The 21,146-nt window shown below is 38.8% G+C and overlaps 1 protein-coding gene across 8 annotated transcripts; it reads left to right on the top strand.

Annotated features, from left to right (window-relative positions):
• Positions 1-1,971: 1,971 nt before the first annotated feature.
• Positions 1,972-20,911, top strand: LOC100699346 (homeobox-containing protein 1). Of its 8 annotated transcripts, none has more exons than XM_013272229.3 (10): positions 1,972-2,180; positions 7,745-8,236; positions 9,943-10,028; positions 10,131-10,241; positions 11,937-12,093; positions 12,180-12,262; positions 12,708-12,803; positions 13,231-13,325; positions 14,279-14,362; positions 14,463-20,911. In XM_013272229.3, the coding sequence occupies exons 2-10, from the start codon at positions 7,746-7,748 to the stop codon at positions 14,793-14,795; spliced, it is 1,536 nt and encodes a 511-aa protein (XP_013127683.1). In that variant the 5' UTR covers positions 1,972-2,180; position 7,745; the 3' UTR covers positions 14,796-20,911. The 8 variants fall into 8 exon arrangements, with proteins under 8 accessions (XP_013127683.1, XP_013127725.1, XP_005447766.1 ...); XM_013272271.3 differs by lacking the exon at positions 1,972-2,180 and adding an exon at positions 2,292-2,397; XM_013272293.3 differs by lacking the exon at positions 1,972-2,180 and adding an exon at positions 7,178-7,309 and having other exon boundaries at positions 13,237-13,325.
• The last annotated feature ends 235 nt before the right edge of the window (positions 20,912-21,146 follow it).

The following is a 21,146-nucleotide window of genomic DNA, read 5'->3' as shown; positions in this document are numbered from 1 at the left end:
ATTCATAAATGTTCAAGACATAAGTTTGTTTGCTTCTTAATATCATAAAGGATACAGCTTGTATAGGATTTGGGGAGAACATTAATGGCTAACCACAGATCTGCACGCATTCCTATTCTTGGTGGTCGGGATTTACAGAACTTTGTGTGTTTTTTGCTATCAGGTTAATGATTATATCCATATACGTACCCCTTGGGGTAAATTAATTACTGATTAAGCAGACTGAAAGAGCCACAACCATTTTTTCCCTCTTTAACTTGGGTAAATTAATCTCAGCAAGATGCAACTATTCATTGCTGTCTGAATACCCTTTTTTTTCTTAACCTAGCTTCAACAGCTCTTTCCAACATCTTCTCATCATCTTCATCCCGCCGTAAATATTACAGCTCTGCACATCATCCTTGTTCTTAAAAATCAGTACCAGTACACTTCTTCTCCATTCCTGGGGAAGAAGTGTCTTGGGGAGTGAGGCATCTTCTCACTCTCCAAGATTGTGTTAAGTGATCTGGTCAAAGATGTCTGCTCTCTCTTCAAGACATCTCAATACCTCCACAGGTATGTCACCTGGACCAAGTGCCTTTCTACTCTTCATATCTGCCCTTCTTACTAATTCTCTATAATTCCCGATCCTTTGTCCAGGCTTCTCTCTCTCTCTTTCTCTCTCGATTTCTTCATTCATAAGCTCCTCAGAGTACTCCTTCCATCTTCTCAAGACACTCTCTTCATTTGTTAGTACATTTCCATCTCTATTAGGCTGTACATCCTTTCCAGTTCAGTCTTTCTGCTTAGTCTGTAGATCCATGTTCTTTGTATTTGTAATAAGTTTCCTAAATAAGTTAATGCATACACTACACCTGTAAATTCACACAATGAGCATCTGGTATGAATTAGGAGTTAAATTAGGAGTCAGTGTATAAAAAGTTATTTTACAGTTTAGAAATAATTGCAGTTGGGAATGTAAACATTGGGATGTACTCTCTAGTATGTAAACAGAACAAGAAGCAAGATTATACTTTCAGCTTCTATTGGGTTTCAAATTTCATCTTCATTTTTTGTCTGCTTCCTTTAGGGGTCGCCACAGTGGATCAGCTATTTCTACCCTATCCCTAGCGTTCTCCTCTGTCACATCAGACTACATCCTTCACTACATCCATGAACCTGCCCTGTAGTCGTCCTCTTTTCTTTCTCCTGCTGCCTGGCAGCTCCACCTTCAGCATCTCTTTTATCCAGTTTATTCATTCTTCCTGCTCTGCACATGTTCAAGGCATCTCAGCCTTGCCTCTTTAACTTTGTCTCCAAGCAGCTCAACCTGTCAGTCTGACATACTCATTTCTAATTTTGTCCCTCCCAATCACTCCAAGGGAAAACCTTAGCATCTATAACTCCTCCCACCTGACTTTTTGTTAGTGGTACTGTCTCCAAACCATACATCATAGCAGCTCTCATTACCATCTTGTAAACCTTCCCTTTCACTCTTGCTGCTATTCTTCTGTCTACACCCACTCCACCCTGCCTGCACTCTATTCTTCACCTATCTTGTGGACTGTCTGTTGCTTGGTTTTATGTTTACAGAGATTAATAAAGTTACTGGTTAAACTACATAACAAAGGGGGAAAAATAGCATAACTTCTAACCCAAGTGAAGGTGCACGAGAGTAAATCTAAGTGCAGTTCTTAAATAAGTGTGACATGTACTGCAATGAAGGATGTAAAACAAAGAAAAGGGGAATCTAAAACTACACAAACAACAATGAAAAGTAATAAATTTAGTGAGTGTAAAAAAAGTAGAACAAATGGGTAAACTGGCTCTGAAACTGTTTAGAACAATATCCAAAAATATATGTCAGACCAAATTATTAGAAACATCCCACAGCACTGCTTCCAAGCAACAGCTCGCTGCCACTGGATCATATCTGCAGCCTGGTGTCTCTAATAAACTGGCAACTCTATTTACTGTACGCTCAGTAAACTGCGACTCCCGTCGTTCTTTGCGTCGGTGTGTCAACATGGCGCCTGTCTGCCGGACAAAAGGCGAATCTGTCTGACGGCGGATTGAAGCCCAATTAGAAGCAGAGGAGACATTTTGGGAAAACTGTCAGTGTCTGTGTGTCCCTGCGCCCCGAGGCGTTAGATATATGGTAAAACAAACATCCGCGGAGGCTCTTGGACTGGAATAATAAGGTAAGTTAAGTCCTCCAGCTCCAACTACTGCTGTCTTCAAACGGTCCTGCCAGGAGCCCGATGCATTTCCTTTTTTCTGTCTGATAACTGCAAACTCCTTAAAAAATCCCCAGTGCCACCGCGGCGGTGTTTTCCCGCGGCGGTTAAGTTTCACACTATCAAAACTGATATTAACGGTTTTGTCTGAAAAATAACGACTCGGGGTCTCATTCGGCGGGTATGTAGTTCTCCAAGAGTCACTTAATAAAAAATAATGTCAACTTTTCCAGTTGCTGTACAATGCTCGCTAATGCGGTGCACAGTGTATTCCAGCAGAGCGTCGTAATTAAGCAGAATAATGAAAGTCATAATAATTGCCTTATTATACTGTGTTTACTAGGAATTAGTTTATAAGATGTATGCCGAATTCATGTATTGTTATCCATTATATGTAAAACGTATTAGGACATCTTCTATCGAGAAGTCAGTGTTTTCCTCGAATCAGGGAAAAAATAAAATCCAGTTTTCTTTAACGCGATTCGGCGTTGAAGTTGACGACCTAAAGACGGACCTCTGCATCGGATTTACCTTAAGACGGGGCTGTTACAGTATAACCTCTGGCAACAACAGTCGACTAGTTGTTTTGTTTGTGTTGCGTTTCAGGTTAAGAATCCAGTTAAAAAGTTTCCTACTGTAATTTAAGGACTTTGTGCATGTGCACAGCTGGCACGCGTGTGCTACCAGTTCATGCCACGTCTGGATAGGACTTTAAGTAGGTCACTGGGTTCAGGAATGGTAATAGTTTTGTCCTAATGTCTTTGACTTTATTTGCTCTACTTGAAGAAAGAAAAGTCATAGCCCACATTTGCGGAGTGTGAAGTTTTGTTTTTTTCAGGGAGATAGTTGGATTTATTTATTTTTTGACTGATTATTATTTAAAAAGATCTGTAGAGTAAAACTTTAATGCCCCAAAGAGCCAGGTATCCTACAGTTTTAAGAGGGAATGGTTCAAAATTTGTTTAAGAAATAGCAGATGGAATAAGTAAGAATATGAATTTATTCTCTGAAGCTAAGTTTGGAGAGAGAGCAAACCTTCACCTTGGAGGTAGCATTTGCAACTCAAAGGATGCTAAGGGTTCAAAATGGTCCATGACATTTGTTCCAGATGCTGAAGGTCGCTAAGGGTGACACCAGCAATCTTCGAGCACACCTTGACAGATTTGCCCAGCTTGCTTCTGTTTTTAACACAACGAGAGTGGCAAATCATAGATAATGAAAACAAGGAACTTCCTTAAAAAGAGCAACCGTTGATTTGCTTTTTTTTTTTTTTACATGAATCAATCATATTAGGCACTGTTCTTGTCTGCACCTCAAAAAGGAAGTGTGTGCATATGTGTGTTTTCATGTACTCCATACAGTGTTTAGCAGGCATGACACATTGCCAAATACTATTCAATTATCGGTAAATCTGTCTGTACTTGCACACACATCCTGTTATTTATCTGCTGGTTTTGTGACAAAGACTATCAAAGCTGCACACATCCATTTAAAAACTAAACAGAGTGATATTATTTTATTGGCATTGTGGCGTCTTATGAAGGGCGTTTCTCTGATTTTGTTTAAATGCATTGCACAAAAAAAGAACAAGGCAGGAGGGGCCCACAGGAAATCAGAATATCTGATAAAAAGTAAATACAGTGGGTGTTGTATTGAACCGACCCTTTATTAAGTAGGGTTATGAGTTTAATTTAAGTAACACAGAGGTATTAAAGGTTTACCATCAAAATATACCTGCAGAATCGTGGACATTATATTATCACATTACAATTATTGATTCTTTGATGTGTATATCATTTTAATGCTTTAACTGGAGATGCTTTTAAATACTTCACATGCCACTGAGTAGCTTTATTGATAATAATACAGCATAATATCACGTAATTTATATTTTTAAAAGCTTCAGAATAATAAGTAATGCAGCTTTAAAATAAATTGTATGGAGTACAAAATGTGGCAAAGAGCAGCATATTGAGTAGAAGCACAGAAAAATACTTAAAGTACAAGTACATTAAAATCCACTTCAGTAAAGTGCTAGAGTACATTTACTGGATACATCTGCTATTTCCTTGTTTTAACAATGATTGCAACTGTTGAAGATTAAATTTGGACTGCTTTAACAAGGTACCTTGTCTGTGCTTTACCAGTGTTATCCTTTTACCAAAGTTAGTGTGGTTGCCAGACGGTGTTAACATTTTAATGGCAAACCTCAGCAGGCTGGATGAAAACCCGATATGGAAGCTACAGTTTCAAATACGGTGAATAAATGTTGGTTTCCTGCCTTAATATGGTTTACTGTTAGTGTTCTCTGCTGAAAGGAAAGGTGGATTTTTGGTGGCATTCACTCATGTCTGCTAGGCATTGTTAATTGACCTCTATCTGATTACTTTCTCATTTGCCTCCTCATCACATGTTGTCATTGTCTCTTTAAAATTCTGTCTGTCTGTTCCTGACTTTGCAGAGAAGTAGTTCTGTTGCTGATGCCTAATACAACAAGTAAAAAAAAAAAAAATCTGTGTTAGCTAAAACTGTTTTTGTGATGTTCTTTTTTTTTTTTCTTTCTTTCTTTTTTTAAAAAAAAACCTCTTAAAGACCCGCTGGCGACCAGTGATCAGGTCAGGGTTAGATTCAGAGCTGCTCTTTGCATTTTGTAACTTTAATTAGATAAGAAAAGCTATAGTCAATGCAAGAGTCTTCTAGTCTTTCTGAAATCATGCTTCTTTGTTACGTAACTAAAATGCAATGCCAACCCTGGTGCTACACCTGAGCAGTTCACTGTTGACCCACTGGATGTTAAGAGAAGTTCAGTTTGAGACTTTAAAGCCAGACCTTTATGAGTTCTGCTAGTTTGCACTTACAGTACATGAAATCTTTGAAAATGCCTTGACTAGATCTTTTTTTGTTTAAAACTGGAATAAATATAAAAGTCTAAAGTCAGTACTTGGCTTCATTTTTTTGGTAATCTTCCACTGTTTATGTTAATCTTAGGTTACAAACTGGGGTTGAATCTACAGAATATGAAGGTTCAGATGTATTTAGTTAGAAGCTTTTTCAACCTTTTTCTTTTAAAGCTATTTTAGTGAGCATGTCTTCCTCGGTTGGACCCCATGTCTCATCCAGTTTTATGTGGATTAGTGAAATTACACCTAAAAATTTTTCACTCTTAAACGCTGGACTTTATCTATCCTTAATTGTCCTTTCTCACATGGGGCACAAGGCACTATATAGTTGCTCCAGAAGCGTTGTCACTACTGGCAGTCCTGGTTCAGGTGAGGGTGATGCCTGGGTGGAGCGTGTAGGAGGGCGTCCACTCGCTCTCTCCGAATTCTCCGGACGATTACTCTTTTTAATTTCTCATACGGGCGCAATGGGACGTCGCAAGGACTTTGTACTAGGGAGCTGGCAAGTTAAAGAGCTTTTAATGCTCAATTTGATTGAGTCGGACATTTATGTTCTCACTTACAGCTCCGCTGAGTAATGAGGAGAAAAGGTGCAGAGCAGCAGTGAATGTGTGAAAGACAGTTCCCCTCAAAATAAACATCTATTTTTAGTATGCACAAAGATCAACTGATTTACCAGTGGTACTTGGTTTCAAGACACATTGTGAAGAATACAAATGTTTCCTTTTTTGTTGAATTTGTGTTAAAAGTAAAAAAACACCAAAACTTCAGAAATGCTATGCCGAAACAACTGAAAATATGTTTGATTTTTGAATACGCATAATAAAGTGTTGCACAGATCACGATCAGTGATTATCAAATTAAATGAAGTATATAAATAGTTTAGGTAATCATTTTTGTGGTAACGTTTTCTTTATTGATCTTGTGTATCAGTCTAACTTCAGTATGAGTCATCCTCTGCAGCAGGGAGGGAAAGTATGAAGCTTTGCTGCCTGAAATGTAAATTTTTCTTGGCATTCTTCCCAAGATGCACACACACACACATGCAAACACACACTCACCCGCAACCTCCCTCTCTTATATCTGTACGTGTTGATATGCCTGCTGACTTTGATTTTCTGCTGTGGCCTGTTTTTCTTCTCTGCGCCAGAAAGAAAAGCACTGAGACAGATGTTTTATCTCTTATTTCTCTGTTTATCTTCCTCTCTTGCTCTCCCGCTTTCCCCCCTCGGTTCAGCCTTGTGACTGTTATGACAGTTTTTTTCAGAAATGACAAATTCACTGTGCGGTTATAGATAAGAATTAAAATTTAATGCGCCAGGGCTGCATTGAGGGGGGAATGCATCTGATTTAAAAATCATACAATAGCACACAGTGAATTGGGTGAATAACATATTTGTGTAACTTTAAATGATTAGAGGAACCAAAAGCTCATCAGCTGTAATAAAATGCTTATTAAATGTGTAGGAATGCACTTCATATCTGGACAGCAGCTGCTGAGTGGTGACGTCTTACTGTGTGTGTGTGTGTGTGTGTGTGTGTGTGTGTTGTAAATCTGCAGGCAGGAAGTTACCAGATGTGACTTTACTGGCATTTTTACTGTGATTCTTTCAGAGATGTGAAGCTCATTGTGCAGAAAAAAAGTCTGTAATGAGCTAAAAACTAGCGATTTTCATTTTGTTTTATAAAACTGGCACTATTTATGGAAAGCATTTATTTTTCTGAATAGTCATTTCAAGTTATGCATCCTTTAAACACCTCTAAAGTGTTTAGTACTGTTGTCAGTACATAGAAGCACTACGCATGCCTGCATTGCAAACACTTCACAGCAGTCATGAGGATAGTGTTACTGTGCAGTGGGCACTGATTACTGTCAGCTAGAGGTGGGCGATATAGCCTCAAAATTATATCACAATATTTCATGAAAATGTGCAATAATGATATTTTTCATCATGTCAGAAAATACTGAACAGTGTTTTATTGATGCTTGTAGCTTGCTGGCAGCAGCATTTATAAGTGTACGCAAATAAAGGGCGTTTTCCATCTCTCTTTTCCAGTGAGCTGCTATCACTGATGACACACTACCTAATCCAAAGTGTGAATCTATTGAAGCAATCTACCAGCAGCAGCAGGGCATTATAGTGCAATAGTAATGACACAGCATTATATGCAGTGACACAGCATAAGTAAAATGTAAGCCAGTGTTTCTTCTTTTCTTTTTCTTTAAAAAAAAAAGCTTAACACTTTAGTTTAACCAGAACTGCATCAGTAATTTCCATCTGCCATTTGCTCTTCCCGTCATATGGAGTTCAACTGGCAATGCTCGGTTGAATCATTTGTTTACATTTGGGTTGGACATCACGGGCTACCCGCATATCCTCCTTCCTAGACTGGTTGTTTGTTTGTTGTTTTCACCTTCAGCTGAAACAGTTTTCTTGCTTTTGTTGGAGGTTGTTGAAATAAGGGACTGTAAATGCATGGTGTTGCTATAGCAAAGATATCGTGATATGACACTTTTATATAATGTTAAAATTTATACCAGTGTTAGCTCAGACAACTCTACTAAACAATGTGATAAAATCATAGTGGTTTGTGAAATTGTAACAGTTTTAAAATAATCTCCTACAGGATGTTCCAGCAGTGTGAGGAGCCTCGCTTCACCATCGAGCAAATTGACCTCCTCCAGAGGCTACGGAGGACGGGCATCACCCAGGCAGAGGTTCTCCATGCGCTGGACACCCTGGATCACCTGGATCGGCAGCATGGGCACAAGTTGACCCATAAACCTTCCTATGTACCACCCTCGTCTTCCAGCACTGTCGCCGCCTCTTCTTCCATGACTTCTACCGCCACTCAGACAAGTTTTCCCAACAACCGCCTCTCATTGTCCCCTAATAACAACTTTGACACCACCTCCCCACCTCTGCCTGTTCCAGTAGCCTCACCTAATACCATAACAGCAGTAGTGCCAAACGGTTTGGTTGCCGTTACCAATGGGAAGCTTTCACCACCCCGGTTTCCTCTTGGTGTGGTTAGCGCTACTGTAACCACACCAGGGTATGCGTTTGAAGCCAGTGAAGAGGACATAGATGTTGATGAAAAGGTGGAGGACTTGATGAGGTAAGAACAGCCCTTATAATGGCAGGTAAAACCAGGGCACACCAGCTAAGAGCAGATTAGGTGTTCTAGAAAGTTATTTTGGAGGTTGTTTTTCAGGGTGTGTATTCAGACAACAGGATTAGGAAACAGCTTTTTTTATTGTTTTATTTTGTATTAAATGTTAACTACAAGAGACAGCAATGATTGTATTTCCCTTTCAAAGACTCACAAAGGTGATATTTCTGGTTTATTGAAAGGGTTAGTTTAAATGAAAGACTTCAAGACTGAGGAGTAACTGGCTGGTTTGCCAGATCTACATCTAGCAAACTTAGGTAATAAAGCACAGCAGACAAGTGCTTTGTTAAGTGTTTTTGTCTGGTACTCCATGTTCTAAATGCCAGTAGACCAGCTTTCCCTTGATTCAATAAAATAACACCTAGAAATGTGTTTTTTATAAAATTGTTTTACCGGTACTTTTGAAATGCATGCATGTAATACTTGCATGTACACTGAATTGGCCTGAAGTAAAAAGTAAAATCATCAGAGCAAGAAGATAATTTTAGCCAATTGTTATCTTAAACAATATAACATCAGACACTAGATAAACTTTGAAAAAATTAAATTAACCTTTAGGTTAGCCTTAAGAAGGAAGACAGTGTAGGTTTCCGAGGGGTTTGTAGTTATAATGTATGTACAACGTAGATTTAACACAGAAGTATAAATCCGATGTGAAAAACCTGTATAGAGCCTGATGTCTGCATCTGAGGTGCTTAGATTCAAAAGTTTAAGGCATGTCCTCATTTTTGTTTAGGACAATACAGATGGTGTTGCAATAATCTGTGACACTGTCTATATACAGGCTTTGTTTATCCCTGAACACAGAAATGCGTCTATATACAGCCGTGGGTATATTTGCTTTTTCTTATGTCATCGTGGATTTGATGCTCCACTTAAGCACCGCCGGTTAACTATTGTCATACTTCAACTGTTGCCCTGCAAAGACGTTGATGTATTTGTTGTGGTCCAGTATCTTCTATGTTATCGTGTAAAGTATAGGGTTTTGTATATGTTTGTAACGTGTCACCTGTAAATAAACTGGAAAAGTCAGCAAAGGAGGAACCTGCATATATGATATTTAGATAGTCGGCCCTGGTAATGAGTGACAGAAAAGTGACTCTTGCCAACCAACTGCATTTAGTGCTACAAAGATTATAACACTATTTTCTTTAGTTTACTGCAAAAACAATAATAATTTGGAATTCAGATAGGTGCATGTTGCTTTTAAAGACACATGTACAGTAATTTGTAGCAGCAGAGGGTATGTGTTAATACAGAGGGTCCTGATTCCTGACAAGGCTGCTTGTAGCTCACTCTGAATATGAATATGATGTGATGATTGCTGCCAAACAAACACTCACACATACAAAATGAACACGAGTACACACATCCAGTCTAGTGCCTCTCATCTGCAGTCTGCAGCCAGACGGCAGCAATCAGCAGTATTGATTTGAAGACGTGTGAAAATGAAATCAAAGGAGAAGGAGAGCAAGAAATATTACAGCAGCACACATTCAGGTACAACAGCCTGTAATGTATATCTGAACTGCAGACAGTTACATCTGGTATAAGTGTAGTGATTGTTGTGTTGCCTTGTGTTAATTAATACCAGGCTTGTAATGCTGAAGATTTAAATATGTGTTGTACTTTTTTCATCTCCCTTCTTGTAGGAGGGACAGTGCTGTGATCAAGGAAGAGATTAAATCCTTCCTGGCCAACCGACGTATATCCCAGGCTGTGGTTGCTCAGGTAACAGGTGAGTATAAATTTAATCTGTCTGCTAAAACACAAGCAGAAATGTTGGTGTGTGAACAAGCACCAGACCCCCACAAGTGTGACTCTGGTCCCGTTCCTCCAGGGATCAGTCAGAGCCGGATCTCCCACTGGCTCCTACAGCAGGGATCAGACCTCAGCGAGCAGAAGAAGCGAGCTTTCTTCCGCTGGTACCAGCTGGAGAAGACCAATCCTGGTAACAACTCATTTCTCCAACAGCTCCACATTTCTCATAAAACTTTTCTCTAACTTTTCCACCTGTGGAAAAAATACTGTAAAATAAAACAGTAGGAGGGAGTTTATTAATAACTAGTGTGCTGCTTTGAGTGTGTGACTCACTGTGCTTGAGCATGAGCGGAAAGATTTTTTTTTTTTTTAGGCTTAATCAGAATCAGAGATCTTTAGACTCGAGTCAAAACACTAATATTGAATATTTAAAATTACAAAAGAAGCTTACAACCAGTAATAGATCAATAATAAATAATCAGACTTTGGATTAAAAGGTTCACAGTAAAACAAATTTAAATTGAACAATTACTAAAGCATTCACTCTAAAGGGAGCATTGTAATGAATTCCAGGTGGTCTAAGCATAGAAGAGTTCTGCCAAGCTCAGACGACTTGAGGGACTTGCAGTGATAGATAGTATCAGTGTAAATTCTTTTGTAAGAAAAGAAAACTTGTTTTTTTTTTTTTTTTTTTTTTTTTTTACATTTTAGGAATCTTGAGAAGGCTACAGTTATGGAAATAAAGTGTGGAATAAACAATGGCTACATTGTGTTAAACATGAGATCAGCATATTGGAATGTACAGAATGAAAAACAGTGCAGTCTACTTCTAGTTAACATGTGACCTCCCTATAGGGAAAACAAACTATCGTGGTGCTTCTTCCAGATATTATGACTCTTATCTGCGTTATTGGCTTGTTACTGTAAAGTACTGATTCCCAGTTGGTCTGAAAAAAAAATACAACTTAAGAATTAAGAATGTAGTTGACCTGTCCCTGAAAGCAGGTTCAACAAGCTCTGTCTAACCATCAACTCAGAGTTTCCCATTCCAAAAAGGCTGATCACAGTAACTTCAAACAACTCTGAGCATGTTCACCCTCAGTTAAGCGTGTGCGTGAGAAGAGACAGTTAGCCATCATCAATGTGCCGATACCAGGATTCACCATGGCAATGCGTAAATACGTAGTGGAGCCTCCATTTTAATCCGGTGGAGCAATATGATTATGTTTCAGTGTTACAACCATATCAGAGATCTTTGTAAGGAGTTACAATTACTAAGTGTTAAGTGATAGTAGCTGTTTCAAGTTATAACATATGTTAACATTAATGTAAGCATATTAAAAGAAATGTGTAATCTTTTATAGCGCTATCTACATGCTAATCAGCTAGATTTGAGATATTTCAGTGTTATCTGGGAAGGATGAGCAATATCAAATAATAAATACAGATTGTGCTGGGCCAACAAAAGTCCAAAACAGATGCAGATCGGATGAGCTGGATCTGGATACAGAGCCTGGACTGGCTTGAATCCATGATCCTCTCTGCAGCTGCATATTGAAAAATAAATGCTTTAAAATACATTTAGTTCAGAATGTTAAAGTCCTTTCAGCCTCATCTGAAAGTTAGAAGTTAGTTATTCACATCATCACCAGCTCTGACAGACATTTTTCTATCAACGTGACCAACTATGACAAATAGTTAGTGATCATTGATCAGTGTATTATGTGTCTAAAGATTTATTCAGAGACAAAAGTTTGATTTAGACAGTGATTTCTATGGTAATGTACAGTAAATGCTTCCAGTGGCACGAAACTGACTTCCAGAACCTACTGACTTACAGAACCTAGTAAATCTCACTGATCTTGTGTCATGTTTGATGCTCCAGGTGCTACTCTGGCAATGCGAGCCACCCCCTTAGCACTGGAGGAGGTGATGGACTGGAATCAAGCTCCTCCTACATTTGGTTCGGCCCCCGGTGGCTTCCGTCTGCGACGAGGGAGCAGATTTACCTGGAGGAAGGAGTGTCTGGCTGTCATGGAGGGGTGAGGATGAGGAGGGGTACTGATGTAGAATTGTAGAACTGATGTAAGAAGAAGTGATAGTAACAAAGTGCAATGTGTATCTGCAGCTATTTCAATGATAACCAGTATCCCGATGAAGCCAAGAGAGAGGAGATTGCCACTGCCTGCAATGCTGTCATACAGAAACCAGGTACAGTCTTACTGGTGAAAGGTTGTGAATTGCATCCCAAATTAAGTGTTAGTGATTGGGGAAACTAATTATTAGATTTGCTATTTAGTATAACTATGTTAACTACTTCTTTGGCTTAATATGTATTTATAAATTAGAAGAATTGCAGGATCCCAAACTTAACTTGCTTTACGATGCAGTTAGAAAAATTATGTGCTAGACTGATTCTGTCTTCCTGTTCAAAGTTAAAAGTTCTCACTGTCATCATTGGAATTCCATACAATTTTAAAAACACTTGAGATTCAGATGGCTGTTGTCCATAAATAAAACTGACTTTTCATTGTTTTAAGATATATGGAGGGCTTGAATGCACTTTAATAAACAAACGCAGTTACAGACTGAATGAATCTGGTGTGTGTGTGTGTGTGTGTGTGTGTGTGTGCGTGCGCGTGTTTGTGTGTTACAGGAAAGAAGCTGTCTGATTTGGAGAGGGTAACATCCCTGAAGGTCTACAACTGGTTTGCTAACCGCCGCAAAGACATCAAGAGGCGTGCTAATATTGGTAATATCTACGTGTGTGTGTGTGTGTGTGTGTGTGTGAGAGTGAAAGAGAGATAAACGTTAGATGTTTTACCTTACATTATGGTTTCGTGTAAATAAATAAAGAACCAACAGGAAATCACTTGTACTGTATCTATGTGCTTAAGAGAATTATGTGCAAGTAGCTCACACAAGAGCTTGTGTTTCACTTTAACAGAAATCCTAATTGTGTGAGGTTCTTTTTCTGTGTCACCCAGTTCACACTAGTCATGCTGGTCATCACAATAGACAGTGTTAAATTTCTCGCACACCTGAAGAGGAAACAGGATGTTGTTTTCTTTCCGAGAAGAGCAGCTTCTGAATAGTTGAATCACTGTTGTTCTTATTTTGAGTGTGTTGCTGTTTTGTTGCTGAGTCGATATGCTATGATGACGTTTGTGTTTTTGAAGAAGCAGCCATCTTGGAGAGTCATGGCATCGAGGTTCAGAGTCCAGGAGGTCAGTCAAACAGCGACGACGTGGATGGCAACGACTTCCCTGACCAGGTACGCGAATTCCTACATCTTAATGTCTGAACACAGAAACACAACCCCCCTTAAAAGAACAAAGCAGGAATTCTGTATTTTTAAAGTTAATTGCCTCTCTGATTTTCCCCATGAGAACTGTCCTGGTCTCCATAATTTTTTTTCAAGGGGCTCTGCATAACCTCAATAAGCCATTGTTATTAATGACACCCACAGCTGTTGCAGTTGTGATTATGTTGCTCACTTGTGCACAGTTTGTGTTTATGCTAGAGTTTTGCTTCTCAACACTTGTGTTGGACTGTTGTATGTACCGTATATCTTGTGCCTTCAACAACTCTGTATAACTACAATGACAACTGCCACAATGTTGACTAATTATGTAGAAAGCATGTAGCAGTTCTGCGTCTTTGCTCTGTAAATCTGTGGATGACTAGTTTATAACGTTAGCAAATTACTTGATAAGCCCAAGGCCTTTGGATGAAATGGCCTACCTAATCCTTTCAAGACCGTGTTCTCCCACATGAAACGGCTTGCTTGTAATCCGTGTTACAGGGACACTACATTTAGCAAGTACTTGCTAAAGAAAGAAAGCTCAGGGTCAGATTTGGTGCTGAAAACTGAAACATTTGTCACAGTCCTTCACACAGAAATCACTCTACAGATTGTTAGAGGCAACAGAGTGTTGGCGATCTTCTTTATTTACAGTCGGTCCATACTAAGGCAATAAAAAGTGTTTGACACATGAAAAAATAGCAAAACACAAATTTAACTCGCTCGTATTGCTCCAATATGAGGAGGTCTCAAGGAATCCCTCTGATAAGGTGACTTAGCGTGGGAATTTGTTCATAGTGCTTGTATGTTTAATAAAAATTAATGTTTGGCCCCAGTGTGTGAATGATTAAAATCACAGGAATATATGGTGACACTGATAACTTGCCTCTCCCCAGTGTAACTTGTTTGCTGGTTTCTCACAGGGCTGTGAGGTGTCCTTATTTGATAAGAGAGCTTCAGCAAGGCAGTTCAGTTTCAGTCGAGCTGACCTGTCCTCTCCAACCCAGGTACAGCTGGAGCACATCTACACCCGCCTTACATTTATCAGCGATTCCACACGGAGCTACAGATCCACTCAACCTTCTTTTTTCTTATCCCCTCACTCAGGTTCCCACACTGCTTCCCAGCTGGTTTTCTGCCCTGGGTAGAGGGGGTGTGTCTGGACAGAGGGCCACATCTCTGATTGGTCGCTCCCTAATATCAGGCGCGGTTCCTCAGATGGAAGGTTCCAGACTAACAGGTGTTTCCTGGTCCCCTCCTTCCCCCTCTCTCCAGGACGAGCCCACAGTTCACAGTGCCCTGTCCGAGCCCCAGGATCCAGTCAGTTTGGAGAAGGCGGCGGCGGTGAGTGACAGCAGCCCGGCGGTAACCAATCAGGGGGATGGCGCAGGGTGCAGCATGGGGAATGACATCAAGACGGAGACTCTGGAGGACGACTGAAAGGAGGGGCAGATATCAGAGCTGTCAGAGCGATAAACAGGTGTCATTATATGCAAGCAGATTTTATAGGAATGTAATAATAAGTGGAAAAAAATGACCAAAAGTCGTGTAAAGTCCAACCCTGAGATACCTCCCAACCCTACCTCCAACCACCAACCTGCTCTGCTACGCTCGTATAGGCATTATTAGTGTATTATAATTATAATATTAACAATAAGCTTTTATTTGTTAGTGTTCCCCAGCAACCTGTGGAAAATTTAAAGTGTACCTAAAAACAAATCCAGCAAAGAAAGTGAAATAGGACGCACCTATAAGGGAACACATGCTGTAGCAGTCCGTTTTCTTTGTTGACTTGTTTATGTTGAGGCATTTTAAATCTTCCATAGAAGGCTGATAAACAGGACTTTCATGCATTGTGCAGATTTTCTTGGAAAACTGCTTTTTTCACAGCAGGACAACACTGTATTTGACATGGAATTCCAAACGTTTCAGGGTCTTGCACTGTGATCACAACACAACTGAACAGCCTCAAAAGATAAATGCGTTCATTTTAGTTTATATTACTGATAGTTATAAAGTGTTGCAGCACATTTCATCACAGTTCTTTATATTTTAAATTTTATATTTAATCTTAGGGTCACAGCATATAAGTAATCTCTCTCTGGGCCCAAAATGACTGAAAAATGTTTAAGAAAAAAAGAGAGAAAAACAGTATGAGCCTCCCCTGCCTGATAAGATAAACTCTATGTGTAGAAGCAGCGAAAGGCCATAATGATTGAAAACCCGATAATGCAATTTTTGTCATTACTAAATCTTTCAGAATTTATTGTTTTTACAGATTTTACTTGGATTTGTGTGGTTAATTATATGCAGTAAGTTTATATTGAAAATTCAGCCGCCTGAGGTTTTCAGGCACTAATTTGGACTTAAATGTGATTTATTTCTATTTACAATAGTGAAATTACCCTTTATAAATATTTAAATACTGTGAATTTAGTAGCATTTAAAGTAATTAGGGCCTCAGTTTCCAGTGAGAATTTAAATCCTGTGTGGCTTTACTTTGCTTCCAAATCGATAACAAGTTTTTTTTTTATTTAGTTTTTTTGTTTTGTTTTTTGAGAGAGTTGTATAAAAACTAGAAACCTGGGCGTCCTTGTGACCGGGTGATGTTTATTCATTCGTACCCAGTTACCTGCTGGATTATATAATTAATAATCAACACATATCATTCAGCTGAGAGGAAGTCAGTAGTGTCATAAAGCTGTTTAAATACTAAAGATTAAAATGTAAAGTGAATAAATACAGATGGGTGATAAATTAAAGGAACTGAACCAGTGACCCCTACAGTGTTAGGATCCAGTTTGGGCCTATTTGTCCCTGTAGAGGGAAAGGTCACAATAACTCTACTTTCCTAATAAGGGTGTTCTCTTCCAGGCTGGCAGTGCATTGTATCTTTAGGCATGCACTGTGCATATAGCTTTCAGACGTGCTTTAAGTTTTTCTAAACATGATCTTAAAATACGGTTTAGATGAAGCAGATTCTATCTTTTTATTTTTATTTTTTTTAAATGGTTATTTTTTGAGGTGCAAACGCAAGTATGTTTGGTGTTAATGTCACTGGCTGGAGGCCATTGAGTGGTAAACATTTGGTGCTTGGAAAGCAGCTGTGGCTGAGAGAGCCAGTCATTTACTGATTGGAAGATAAGTGGTTCAGTTTGCATGTTCAGTTGTCCTTGGGCAAGATGCTGAACCCCTTATTAACAGATTTGAGATGTTCAATACGGGTGCTGATATGATATTTAGTAATGCAAAAAACCTGATATTCCGACTATATTGGCCCATATGTTTTTTCTTTCTCTAACATTTGTTGTGTAGCTATTTATTTACGCTCTGCACTTCTCAGCTCGGATCAGCTGGTTTTTGTGTTTGCGGTGTTCCAAACATACGTATTTGAAACGTATTTGCTGTTGTAAGTCCTGATGCGATAGATCGGTAAGTGGCTAATATCATTGCCCCCGATGTATCTATCAGAGTGCGAGTGTTTGCACCATATTCTTAAAGGCCTAGAGTGTGGAAGCACTATATGAATACAGGTCTATTTAACGTTCACCAGTTTGGCAGTGTTGGGTTGTGCTTATTTTGTGTTAGCCGATGAACAGAAAAAAAAATGAGCCAAGAAAACAACTTTTCCTTTTTTAGGCTTTTGAAAACAGAAAGCAGACTCTTGTAAGCTGTGAAGTCATCAGACTGTCACCAGAATTACGCTCATTTAGCACCTATGGGAGATTGTGGGCTAGTTAGAGAGCGCTCTGAAAACACCAAATGAGAGAATATGTTTTGGAGGAATGCTGTTTATCCCTCTAGTAGAGTTTTAGAAATTTGGAGAATCACTGAATTTCCAGCACATGAAGGGTCAACACCTTGACATGACATTGGGTTTTTCCTTTAATTTGTTACCCATCTTTCTATGTGTGTGTGCGTAGACACACAGACTATACTTATATACAGTATATGTACCCAAATCCATTTCTTTATACACTATATAGACATATTAGCTTCAAATGAGAGAAACTATCAGTATGAGTCTTATCATGTTGGTGAAAGGCGAGTGAAACATTAGCCAAAGTATTAAGTTTTAAAATTTTGTGTATTTTCTGAGTCTATGATAATCATGGATGAAACTGTGTGTTTGAGATATGCTAATCAAAGACACATCAGATGTGTCAAAAACTATTTCAAGCAAAATGCATCGTTTTTATATTCTTTTTCAGGTATATCTATGTTTGTGCTCGATATGCCATGTGTTCAAAACACACACTGTCACTTTTAAGATGTATTTTCATTTTGAATGACACTTAATTTGTTTATGGTGCTTTGAGTCCTTGTTGAAATATTTCACTAGTCACTAAGACTGACTGACAGGCCAGAGGAGGTTAATTCTTTTGAAATGACCATAAGAAGAAATCTCCTTTAATAATAATTTAAAAAAAAAAACAACTAAATATTTGATTGAGGTAAAATTGAGGATATTTAAGGTTAGTACAGCCATTGTAGAAGTCTAAGAGATTTTTAACTGTTTAACATTTTCAACATGAAATTTACTAAACCTTTCAATTTTAAAAGTATTTTTAAAAACTGAAGGCATGGAAGCGTCTAATCTGCCATAATTTAACTAAGTCAGATACACTCCTCGGTCTTCACATCTGGGTTCAAAACACCCAAGACAACAATGGCGAAGAAGTCCAAATGTGGGTGACGTCACAGCGATGCCGTCCGTCTTTACTAAACTGCTCGTGGTTTATATTGTCAAAGCTCCAGAACCCCAAAATAGTTTCCAGATCAGTTCTGTAGTGAATACAAAATCATCCACTGGTCAAAAGTGAGTAAGGGCTCTGGGGCTTTTGGTTTAAACGCCAGCCTAGTCATGCACTCCCAAAATGATCTGCACACTAAGCACCGTGCTCGGAGCGTTTCAACCACACTAACTGAAATGTCATAGTGATCCAAGCTTTGTACGTACATCCTGTTCCACCAGAGTCGAGGAGGAGATATGGCTGCTTAATGTTCCGCTGAGGAACATTAAGATAATTGAAAGATATACGGTCACAAGTATGTCTGCCTTTTAGTGTCGGGGTGGAAGGATCCAGGATTTTATGTAGATGTAGAAGATTTTGACAAAATTTTGGCCGAAAATAAGCCCAAGTTTGTGGGCGAGAAAAGCAAAACAACGAGTTAAAACACGCTAAAAAAAGGATGACTGCAGTCTCCAGTATGAGCAACATGCACATAGACAGACACTTACCCACCTTTAAAACAAAATAAAAAAAGTGAGTGCAGCTCAGTAGTGCTGACACTATCATTCAACACTATCAGTCCAGCTCTTACGTTTGCTTACCTTTTACAGCTGACACTAAAACCTTCTCAAAGGCTAAAACATTAATGATACTACAGTGCAGTGTAACACTTGATAGAAACCTAAATGCTTATGAAGGTGCAGCACACCTCAGCTTCATGTTGAAGTGCCTCATTTTTCTCAGCGCATTAACAGAGGATCAGTGCACGAAGACGACTTCTACAATGGCTGTACATTTTTAACCGTACTACAGCTAATGCAGGCGAGCTAATAACATGATGTTCTGTTACACTAAAGCGGCTTCATTAAACCGGTTCATCGTCACCAGGTGCTTTACAGGCTAAGCTACTAGTTCAGAGTTTAAAAACTCAACATATATACCTCGCTCCCTCCCATTCAGCTATAAGCTACTCCCCGCAGGTTTGTCCACAGCTGCTTCAATGTGAATCAAAGCTTCAAACTAACTGTCGAGCTGATTTGTGTCAGTCCCGTCTGGATCAAACTGTGACAAGGCCGTAAAGATGATTCACGCTGGCTGACAACAGAAGTGTCAGCGGCTTTTCAAAAGGGAAATTTCTCCTCAAACTAGAGCCAGTAAATATCGCATTTAAAGGGAATTTACTCATTTATGAGCTCCAACGTCCACCAGGGTCCATAAAATACGAAATAGTCTCTTTGTCATTCTGGTGGATTTCAGTGTTTCGGGCTAAATGTCTGAGAAACTTTGTGGCGTGGTGGAGGATTTCTTTAATTGTGCGGCAGCAGAGCTGTCCTGGGTGTCTTTGCTTTAAGCATTTGAGACATTATTAGTCAGTTATGTAGCTTTCTGTCATTTAATGATTTACACCAAAATTTACAAACCCATCAAAGGGTTACAGATCGTTTTTTATTTAGTTTTTTTCTTTTTAATCTGCTAAGCAGAAGCCTTTCTGAAATGAATCTATGGATTCATTTAGGCCATTGTGCTATTTTGAGATTATTCTTTTTTGCCTTCATGGTCTTCTCATGACATTGCATTTTGGAGGTCTGAAGCAGCGAGTTAGTCTGAGTTTGTGTCATTTTAGCTATTTTGTACATAAAAAAAAAAGGGAAAAAAACTGCAAATGAAAAATAAAGGCAAGGCCACCATCCTAGTTTGATTAGCCATCGCGGTTTAATAAAACGATTGGATAGATAAATCTGAGGTGCATCTGACAGTGTCAATAATTTGTTAAGCACCACCAGGAGACCTTACAAAATTGAGAGTAAACACTGATTTAAACGTTAAGAAATAAGCTAAACTTCCTTACATAAAGAACCCATATTTGCTTCTAATAACAAAAACCTCACAGTCTTTTCTGGTGTTTGCCGTGCTTTTGTTTGTGTCTGTTTTGATTTAAATGAACTCTCTTTGTGCCAGAAACTGCCTAATACACCTAAAGTTCTCATGAAATAAAAAACAGTAGGACAGAAACAGAAAAGCCTTGGCTCGTGCTGCTCTGTCAGGCCATTCATGCTGCGTCTTTCCATCTGCCTTCAGTCCTCTGTTGCCTTGTTGAACTGTTTTTGTTTGTTTGTTTTTTGGAACATCTACCTGTGCATATGTTTGGCACTGACTACACCGTGACTCGTTTTTACCTGTGCCATATCCCACCGTCACTTTGGCCGGTGGTCCACACAGTACAACAAATACTTTCAACAGGAAAGTTTGGATGTGAGATTCTTCCTTTAATAAAATCAGGGTGCACGTTAAGGTTGTGAGCTGATTTGAGACTGATGCCTCTCATGTGAGGTGCTTTCATTCCTCCTTCATTGCTCAGTGTTGTGATATGCAGTTTCACGTTTAAAGAGTTAAAAAAAAAAAAAAAAGCTGTTTTTTTTATTAAGGTTAAAAACACATCTATCATTTATGTGGTCGACGTGAAATGGAGACGCTCCAGTGTTGATGTTCTCATGTAATCAGCCAGGAGGAAAACAAGCAGTGGTTGCCATTTCACTGTGGCAATAAGCTCTTCAATAAATCTCTGTAAAATGAAAAATATCAAACCTCAGCAGGATCTTTGTTGTATCAGTTTAAATTGATTTTTCTTTGTTTATTTGCTTCTTTTCTATTTCAGGATTTAGTGCCTTTTTTGGACAGTAGACTGTTCTGTAATCGCTATGTAGAAACTCTACATAGGCCTTTTGTTACTTTTTCCATCTGTTGGATAAACCTTATGTTATATTTAAGGTGTGTTTTTATTGATATTCTATTTACAAGGGAATAAAAACTGATCAGACTCCATCAGTGTGCTGCTGTGCTTTCTTTACCTTCTCATCTCACTACAGTATATTTAAGGTATATATCGGTGTCATTTGAGACTTTGGATGAAATCCCCTGTAACTAGTGAGCAAACTATTAAGATATAAATGGGTTGAAGTCATCAGGTTTGACCTGAGTGTCTGCTCTTGTCACTATACAGTCTGAAGCAGCACTTTAAGTTACATTTTGAAAAACAAAACCAGCACATGTAAAAGAA

Source organism: Oreochromis niloticus, linkage group LG1, assembly GCF_001858045.2.
Source record: "Oreochromis niloticus isolate F11D_XX linkage group LG1, O_niloticus_UMD_NMBU, whole genome shotgun sequence".
NCBI lineage: Eukaryota > Metazoa > Chordata > Actinopteri > Cichliformes > Cichlidae > Oreochromis > Oreochromis niloticus.
Note: the sequence above shows the minus strand (reverse complement) of the source record. Positions and strands in the feature narration are given on the sequence as shown.

Excerpts from the sequence above, each read along its gene's own strand:
- LOC100699346 (XM_013272200.3), top strand. Across the intron at positions 12,094-12,179 it reads TGTCTGGCTGTCATGGAGGG|CTATTTCAATGATAACCAGT; the intron begins GTGAGGATGAGG and ends GTGTATCTGCAG. Across the intron at positions 12,263-12,707 it reads TGCTGTCATACAGAAACCAG|GAAAGAAGCTGTCTGATTTG; the intron begins GTACAGTCTTAC and ends TGTGTGTTACAG.